Here is a 9,822-nt window from a genome sequence, read left to right on the forward strand (position 1 = left end):
TGAGGAGGTGTTAGATTGGAAACAGCCGAAGAGTGTGTCAAAAATCTGCAGTTTTTTTGGACTGGCAGGGAAATATCGACATTTTGTAGAGGGGTTCTCGTTGATCGCAGCGCCTTTGACTAAGTTGTTGCATAAAGGAGTTCCTTTCATTTGGACTGACGCGGATCAGGAGAGCTTCGTGAAGCTCAAGCGCTTTTGACTCGAGCTCCAGCTCGACATACTGAGCTGGTAGGGACTTCGTGGTTTACAGTGATGCGTTACATGTGGGTTTGGCTTGCGTCTTGATGCAAGACGGTAAGGTAGTGGCCGATGTGTCTCGACAGTTTAAGACTCACGAGGCTAATTATCTGATGTATGATTTGGAGTTGGCTGCAGTGGTATTTGTATTGAAGATTTGGAGGCATTATCTGTATGAAGAGAACTGTACTGATCACAAGAGCCTCAAGTATTTCCTCACTTAGAAGGAGTTAAATCTTAGGCAGTGTTGATGGGTTGAGCTACTTATGGACTACTACTGTAGTATTGAATATCACCCTGGAAAGGCCAATGTGGTGGCCGATGCACTAAGCTGTAGGGCTGTGATCGATCTGAGAGCAATGTTCGCTTGAATGAGTCTTTATGACTAAAGTCTTCTGGCAGAGCTACAAGTGAAGCCGACATGGATTGAATAGATTAGAGCTAAGTAGTTAGAGGATAAGACTCTTGAGATGCGATTTCGTTAGGTTGAGACTGAGACTACTATTGATTTTGGGCTGAATAATGATGGGGTATTGTGCTTCCGACGTAGGATCTGTGTACCTAATAATGAGGATTTGAGGCTGTCGATTTTGAGGGAAACGTATAGTAGTCCTTACGCTATGCATCCTAGTAGAAACAAGATGTATAAAGATCTTCGAGAGTTGTACTAGTGGCCAGGGTTGAATCGTGAGGTTACCGACTTTGTTGCTTGTTGTTTGACGTGTCAGCAGGTTAAGGCTGAGCATCAGTTACCATCAGGTTTGCTATAGCTAGTTAAAATACCGATGTGGAAATGGGAGCAAGTAATGATGGACTTTGTTAGTGGGTTACCCGTAACACCCACTAAGAAGGATTCTGTTTGGGTCATTGTGGACTGATTAACCAAGACCGCACATTTCATTCCTATTAGGATAGACTTCTCTCTACAGAAGTTGGCCAAGCTATACATTTCTGAGATAGTGAGGCTGCATGAGGTACCTGTCTCGATCATTTCTGATAGGGATCCTTATTTTACGTCTCGGTTCTAGGGAAAGCTTCATGAGGCATTGGGTTCGAGGCTAGACTTCAGTACCGCTTTTTATCCTCAAACAGACGGTTAGTCAGAGAGGGTGATCCAGATACTAGAGGACATGTTGAGGGGCTGCATTATCGATTTCCGAGATAGTTGGGAGGAGTACTTGCCTCTAGCAGAGTTTGCTTACAACAACAGTTATCAGTCTAGTATACAGATGGCACCGTATGAGGCACTTTATGGTCGTAAGTGTCACTCACCTTTGTGCTGGACTGAGTTGGGTGAGCGACGTGTTCTGGGTCCGGAATTGGTATCAGAAACTGAGGATAAAGTCTGTTTGATTTGAGAACGTCTTAAAGCAGCTTCTGATAGACAGAAGTCCTATGCTGATCTAAAGAGGAAGGACATCGAGTATTCTATAGGGGACATGGTTTTCCTTAGGGTCTCACCATGGAAAAAAAGGTTCTGAGGCTTGGTCGCAAGGGTAAGCTGAGCCCTCGGTTTATTGGGCCGTACCAAATTTTGAAGCAAGTAGGGCCAGTCACATATCAATTAGAGCTACCTCCAGAGTTAGACCGTAAACATGATGTGTTCTATGTCTCGATGTTGAGATGCTACTGCTCTGATCCTACGTACGTTGTGCCTGTGGAGGAGATTGAGATTAGACCAGATCTGATGTTCGAGGAGGAGTCTGTTCAGATTCTAGATCGCGACATTAAGGTCTTACGTAGGAAGTCCATTCCCTTGGTGAAGGTGCTGTGGCGGAATCATAGCACTGAGGAGGCTACTTGGGAGCTAGAGGATTCGATGCGACAGCAGTATCCTCACCTTTTTTGATAAGGTAAAATTCGATGATGAATTTTCTTTTAGGGGGTAGAGTTGTAATACCCCAAATTTCTGTAATTTCGGCTTTTGTGACTGTTGAGCATGAAAATATCGAAACTTTTGTTTTGATTCTTTTTGATATATATATATATGGTTTAAGAGGTTATGTGCTTTGGGGTGTGTTTGGGAGGTCCCAAGTTCGAGCCTTAACTTGGGCTAAAATTTTGGTTTTTATAAGAATTAAGCCTGGGTAGGTTAACGGGTTTATAAGGAATTGATGGTAAAAACCTAATAGAATGGGCCTGCTGGTCTAGTGGTTAAGAGGTCTATTGGTGTGTTGGAGGTCTGGAGTTCGATTCCCTGCGGTAGTGATGGGATTATTTTTGCTGCAAGTTTCAGTAAAGTGTTGGGTTTTATTAAAATTCTGAGTTGAGGGTTTTAGGAAAAATTAGGGGTTTTCTTATTTCCTTCTTTTTGGAAAAATATTTCTCTACCGTTCTTCCTTTTCCAAACCCTAGCTGCTGAACTTCTCTTCTTTTTCCCCTCTTCTTCGTTTTTCTTCTCCTTCGTTTTCTTCTTTTTCGATTAGTTGTGGCGTGTTGCTAGTGATTTTGTCGATTTGGGAATATTCTAGGGTCTTTGTATCATTAATCGAACTCTTAACAGCGAGGAATCACCGTTATTCGTTGAAGGCTTTGGAGTGCTCGTGGTTGAATTAGCAGTGAAAATGAAGCAGGTGTGTACTCCGATTACGCAGAAAACGAGTTTCGGCGAAAGCCAAAAAGTGGCCTGTCAACGCCACACGGACGTGTGGTCTGCCTGTGTGGTAGCCTGCGTCGCAAGACACGGGCATGTCACTGACGAGCCAGGCTGTACGCATGCCATACGAGCACGACAGACACGGGCATATGATGGCTTGTAGGCCGTGTGCGAGGCACGAGCTCAGGTAAATGGGCTGTGTAGGCCACACGGGCGTGTGGGCCCGCACAGGTGAACCACATGGGTGTGTGGGAATCTGGGCCAGGCCGTGTGATCCACAGGGCAAGGCCAATTTGGGCCGTGTGGGTGAACCACACGGGTGAACCACACGGGTGAACCGCACGAGCGTGTGGGCCTACACGGGCAAGGCACACCAGCGTGTGAGCCCCTTTAAACTGAAATGCTCTGTAAGGTTGCACGGGTCGCCCAAGTCGACTGTGACCTGTAGTAGGGTCGATAAGCCTTATCTAGACTCTTAATTCTATGATGTATGGGTATGCATGATATACTTAGCATGATTATCTGATCTGTTCTGTTCTTGTAAATAAAGGTATGATCTATTTGTCTGCATTCTAGCATGCCATGCTTGTATGATGCATTGCATCGGGGAGGGTTTGACGAAGTGAAGGGAGTACCTGAAGGGCTTCGTAAGCCCGTTATCTAGTAGCTAGGCTGCATACTTATGATATGTGCTACGATGCGATACTTTATGGTGTGTAGGGTTGGATGGGTCGATTATATCCCCATATACTGTGTGCAGGGATGGGTGGGTTGATTTTATCCCTACGTGGTGTGTTGGGTTGGACGGAGATGGTGTGCAGGGTTGGTGGGCATGATATTTCTGATATCTGATTTGTTATGCATGCGACATCTGTATGGGTGAGGCTGAATAACTATATTCTGTTATCTGTTTGTATGCATGTTGTTTATGGGGATGTACACACTGAGTTGCGAAAGCTCACCCCTTTATTTATTTATCTGTTCAGGTAATCCCCACCAGTAGATGGATTGGTGTGACAGAGGGCTCGATGGTGACCACTAGTAGACATTTACGGATTTTTGAGTAACACTTTATTTTGTCTACTTTATTTAAATATTTATTTTGGGATTAATATAAATTTAGACTCGAACTATTCTTGGGTTTATTTTGGGGGTTTTAAATTGTTAAATTATTATTTATGAATTACTGATGTTTTAGCTTCCGCGTTAATGAAATGTTTTCACTTAATATTTGGAATAGAGATTTCACGACTTAAGTAAAGATAGCAAATTTGACGACTTTTAACTTGCTAAGGTTTTTCTAAAAAGCACTCATATTTGACGCCGCCAGATTTGGCCATAGCGTCTAGGCCGGGTTTGGGGGTATTACAGTTTTCATGAAAAATCACTTAGAAAAATACGTTCATCTAATACCAAACTTCCATATTCCTCCATTAATCATCAAAATATATGTATGACACACATGGGTAAATTTTTGAACATAAATCCTAGTTCAAGTAAAAGGTAGAAATGGCTAAATCATGCTTCAAGGATTTTCAAAAATGTAAAGAACATTAAAAATGGGGCTAGGATCGACTTACTTTCAAGCTTGAAAAGTTGAAGAAGCCCTAGCTATGGCGACTCTTCAAATTTGGCACAAGCATGGAAAAGATGAATAGATTTTGGCTTTATTTTCCCTTTTAATTCATTTATTTACAAAATGACCAAAATGCCCTTAATGCCTTTCTTCTAATTTTTTCTATTCATGCCCATTTTTGTCCAAAAATATAGAAATTGGTCAATTTTCTATTTAAGACCTTCTAATTAATAATCCATGGAAAATTTCATTCTTAAAGCTTCTAGAACTCCTATTTTGCATCTTATTCAATTTAGTCCTAAAAGCCAAATTGGACACCTTACACATAAAATTTTTTCATGAAATTTTCACAAAATCATGCAAACACTTCATAAACCTCAAAATAATCATAAAATAATTATTTTCATTTTGAATTTGTGGTCTCAAAACTACTATTTCGACTAGACCCTAATTCGAGATGTTACAGTTATTATGTTCTTTGAACATTTTTTTTCATATTTGTTTTTGTCAACAATCTCCTTTGTTTTGGGAACAACCTCTAACGTACATTCTTATGTTTGTAATGTTTCCTCTTTTGAACGATTAAAGTTTTACCTAAAAAATTGGTGACTAACAACAATTATAATAAAATAGTTTTGCACTATGCCACCTCTAATAAACTTATGATCAGAAACAATGATAATCGAATGATCACAACTCTATTTAATTGAGACCTGGTAACAATGATAATGGGGAAATAAACAAGGGGAATAACGCACCATTAGAAAAAAAAAGACTCATAGCCATGTTCGTTAAACTCAAATTTCCATCCTTTACAATAGTTGGCCAAACCAAGTATTTATAGGCCAAAGATCTATGTAGTTCTAACTCACATAAACCACTTAACGAACTAATTAAAAACCAAATTTTAAACTCCTAATGAAAATAAAACTTTTAAATAAGTTATCCTAACCATCTATAATTAAGGAGTTTTGTTAACATTATACTTCTAATATTTAAATATAAAATTCACTTAAATAAAGATCCTAAACTAAGTTAAATATAAAGAGTCTTACTTAAACTCATATAAGAGGTAATCCCAATGTTGATGCCCTCTAAGGTAATGTAAGATTCTAGGGTGATCACAATTTTATGACATTTTACCCTTTTTTTATCATTTTGATCAATTTTATTTCTTCACTTTATGTCATTTTTATATATTAAGTAATTATATTATGTATGTATTTAATATTATTATAATATAATATTTTAAATTAATAAATTAGTAAAAAATATAAGTTTATTAGTTATCATATTAAATATGAAATTATATATTAACCAAATTTAAAATAATTTTTAATAAAATGAAATAATACATAGTAATAAAATAAAATAAATTGGGATTTGTGTTTTCAAATAATAAGATAAGGTTTGTAAAACTTAATATATTAATTATGTATTACTATGTTAAATGTAAGAATTAGGTTTTTGTAACAAAAATGAGAATACAAAGTTTTGAATACAAAATGAAATTTCATACAAATATCTTCTAATTAATGTTGAAGGAACTAAACTATTTAAGAAAAAAGAAATTCTATAACAAGGATAATTTAGTAAAATGTACTTTTAGATAATCTTATATTTCATCAACCAAACAACAAAATGTTACATTCTAGCAAAATAAACCAAATAGCTAATATAACATACCCAGTAATGTGCTTATTGAAATGAAAAAAAAAAAAACTAATTGCTTAGAAAACAAAGTGCTTGAATAGAAGCGGTAGTTGCAGTGGCCACATAACAAAAACAAGGCGCACAAAAGTGTTTATACAGTTCAGTTTCCCTATATCTGAGAAGCTTGACTCATTGAGTAAATTCACTATCTTTAATCTTAATACAACAAGTGATTCAAGTTCCATCACACCTTGGTATAAGAACTTCACTTTTGTACCAAAAGACCTAGATTACCCACTTCTAAATTCCCCCCAAGAACTTAGGTAGTAAACAAAACTTGTTTACTCTCACAAATGCACTCTGAAAATATGATCCACTATGAATAGATAGGTGTTGTCAATACTTAGTCCAAAACCTATACAAGTCTCTCAAATATATAAGAGTTACGAGACTTGCTAACATATTAGAGATCAAGTACAATCCAATCCATATTAAATAGTAACTAAATTAGCAACTTATAATATAATAATAAGGACAGATATAAAGTGTACTATTGGATATGTATTCAATGCTACCCCGATCCAATCTCCACAATCCAATGGATTCAATTGGCTTGCATACTTCCATAATATTAACATCATTCAAAGCCTAAATATTTTGTTTCAAAAATTGCCAATATCAAATATGACAGTTAATTGAGTCTATTGCATTATTAGTCATAACGACGATTACCGTTGGCATTTTGACAACCACTTCAAAAGTCTTGCCGAAACAATCTTCCCCTTTGGCAATCTTTTGAACACAACCAATCAAGTGAGGAAACTTAACGCACAACCCCCATAATCCACTAAACTTATATTAACACATAATCAAGAAATTTAACTATCAATGCCTTATGACTAATTGCATCAACAATTAAAATACTATAATTATATCTATGTAAGATGAGGATAAAAGTATGCGTAAAAAAGTAAACCTTTCAATCACCAATAAAATTCTCAAGGTTCAATTATTACAAAACTTGTAAAAGAGAACAACTCAAAAGTCTGTAACAACAAAGTAAAAATAAAAAAAAAACTCCCTTTAGCAAAGTAAAAAGAAATCAATTAGAATCAAGCAACATCATCATCACAACATCAACACTTTTAGCTTCCTTCTAGGTTCTCCAACTTCCTACTACTCCCCCTTTTTGTTTGAAAGAGTTGCAAATGTATCATTGTTCAAGGTGAGTGACCAAACCAGTGTACAAGGCAATCACTACCAATATACCAACTTGCTTCATCCTCTTCTTCCTTTGTTGAACAGCCATGGGAACATTTTAATGCTTGGTGGTTGCTTTACCTCCAAATACCTCATTCAAGGGTACATCTTCATAAAAAAAATTGATTAGTTTCAATCTTTGATTTATTAGAAAAATTAGATGAAATTTCTACATTTTCCATCCTTAGCCTTATAAAGGCTCTAGGTTTGATAGAAGCCTTCCCATTTCTAGTCTTCTTGGTTGAGGTGGGAGCCTCAATTTCCTTAGCAATAATAGAGTGTTTTCTTCTTCTCTCTTTCTAATAGTGCTTGTGGTAGTGGGCATTGCAAGTGTAACTGTGGTGTCTTAAACCTCTTCTTCAAATGCATCAGGTTCAACATCATTCAAAGAGATATTGGGATTAGGATTTTCTGAGGAATCTATATCCTTTTCTTCAAATACATCAGGTTCAACATCATTCAAAGAGATATTGGGATTAGGATTTTTTGAGAAATCCATATCTTACGTTGTATCATTTTCAACTTTCTTAAATACAATTTCAAGTTCAACAATATTATTGGTAAAGGAAAATGTATCAACATGACTTTCAGATGTAATATAATATATATTGGTGGCAACACCAACCAAGGTTTCGTCAATAGTTGAAAAAAATTGCCTTATATGGTGACGACTTGGACTAGGGCATTAATCTTCTCCTCAAGCATATAAATATGCTTAGACATAAGTGGATTGCTCAGTAAGTATAAGTTTCAACAACTATTTGCTAAATTTATTTAGAAGGTTGAACCTCTATAATCTAAATATCCATGGCCTTTGATGAAATTTCTCCCATTGCTTCAGTAGCCATTACAAGGAAAAACTTCTCTGAGGAGGTGTAAGGGACGAGAGTAGTAGAGGCTTTGTAAGAAACAACCTCCTCCATTGTGCTCATAATAGTGGCCATTACAACAGCCACTATGTGTATCACCTATTTTTCAATTTGAGAACTAAAGGTTTTGCCTTACATTGTTTGCCTCTCTTGTTGAGATTTATCATATTATTCTTGGGAAATGATCTTAACATGATCCATTGTCAAAATTAAAAAAAAGTTTTTAAAGAAGTTTAAAGCCTTGTAAGAAAGAAATCAATAAAGAAACTATTTTGCAAGGGTTTTCTATTTTAGGGTTACTTGAAGTAATTGTACGAAGTGTTAATAGAACATGGGTATTTATACCTAAAGGAGTAACCAACCCTTTTAATAAATTTTCCTCTAAGATATGGAATGAAAAACTGTTGAAAATTTCCCTAAAAAATAAAAATATTTTGTCCCCAAATTTTCAAATACTGAAATTAATCAAAACGGCATTAAGTGTGGGCATTTGGATGCCATCATTCAACTACTGAGTCTTCAAGCTTGACACATTCCAACTGAATTCCTAGATATTTCAAACCTAGCCGAGTCCAATGCCTTTATAAACAAGTTAGCTAGTTGACTTTATGTAGGCATAAAATTTAGCTCAACTGTAGCATTCTCAATCAATTCTTGAATGAAATGATACCTGCTGCCAATGTGCATAGTTCTCGAGTGCGTCACCAGATTCTTGGTAATGTTGATAGACTCATGTTGTCACTATATAAGGTCTCCACTGGTAATGTCAATCTGAAATCCTCCATCATTTACTTCATCAAACGAAAGTGAACACAATAACTCTCAGTAATTATGTACTCTACCTTTGCCATTGAAAGTGAAATGGATGATTGTTTCTTTTTGTAAAATGATACAAGGTTTGATAGCAAGTAGAAACATCCACCTAATGTACTCTTATGATCATCAATGTTTCTGGCCCAATCAACATCATAGATCCTACGAGCTCAAATCACTATATTTAGAAACCTAAATTCCCAAATCAACTATTCCATGCACATACCTGATGATCCTTTTGATTACTTTTACAAGTGATTCTTTGAGATTTTATTGGCATCTGATATAAACACCGATATTAAAGCCCAAATATGATCGACTTGTAGTGAGATATATAACAAACTTCCAATCATGCTTTTGTAAGTGGTATCTACTATAGGCACTCTCACTATATCTATGCTTATCTTTTTACTTATTGACATGGGTGTTTTGGCTAGTTTAGCATTTTTCAGACAAAACTTCTTCACTAAAGTATTAACATGCTTTTCTTGTAAGACATGTAGCATCCTCCAATTGCTTAATCTAGAATGCAAGAAAGTGTAACAATTCACCAAACATACTCATCTCAAATTCACTCTATATTATCTTCATAAAATTGCCTTTTTCTCAAACTAAAGTAGCATAAAAGATTATGTTATAAACATAAATTTGAGTTAGAGTTGTTGTATGTTTGTGTCTTTTAATTAATAATGTCTTGTCAACAAACCCTCTTTAAAACCCATGACCAATTAGAGCTAAACATAACCTCTTATACCAAGCTTGAAGGGCTTGTTTAATACCATACAAAGTTTTTCTTTGTTTGGATAATTGGGGTCTTC

General features: G+C 36.1%; 1 protein-coding gene across 1 annotated transcript; it reads left to right on the forward strand.

The window, feature by feature from the left end:
• Positions 1-1,699: 1,699 nt before the first annotated feature.
• Positions 1,700-2,086, forward strand: LOC108481596 (uncharacterized). The gene has a single exon (XM_017784707.1). It carries the CDS (start codon positions 1,700-1,702, stop codon positions 2,084-2,086), a length of 387 nt encoding a protein of 128 aa, XP_017640196.1.
• Positions 2,087-9,822: the final 7,736 nt, after the last annotated feature.

Source organism: Gossypium arboreum, chromosome 1, assembly GCF_025698485.1.
Source record: "Gossypium arboreum isolate Shixiya-1 chromosome 1, ASM2569848v2, whole genome shotgun sequence".
Taxonomy (NCBI): domain Eukaryota; kingdom Viridiplantae; phylum Streptophyta; class Magnoliopsida; order Malvales; family Malvaceae; genus Gossypium; species Gossypium arboreum.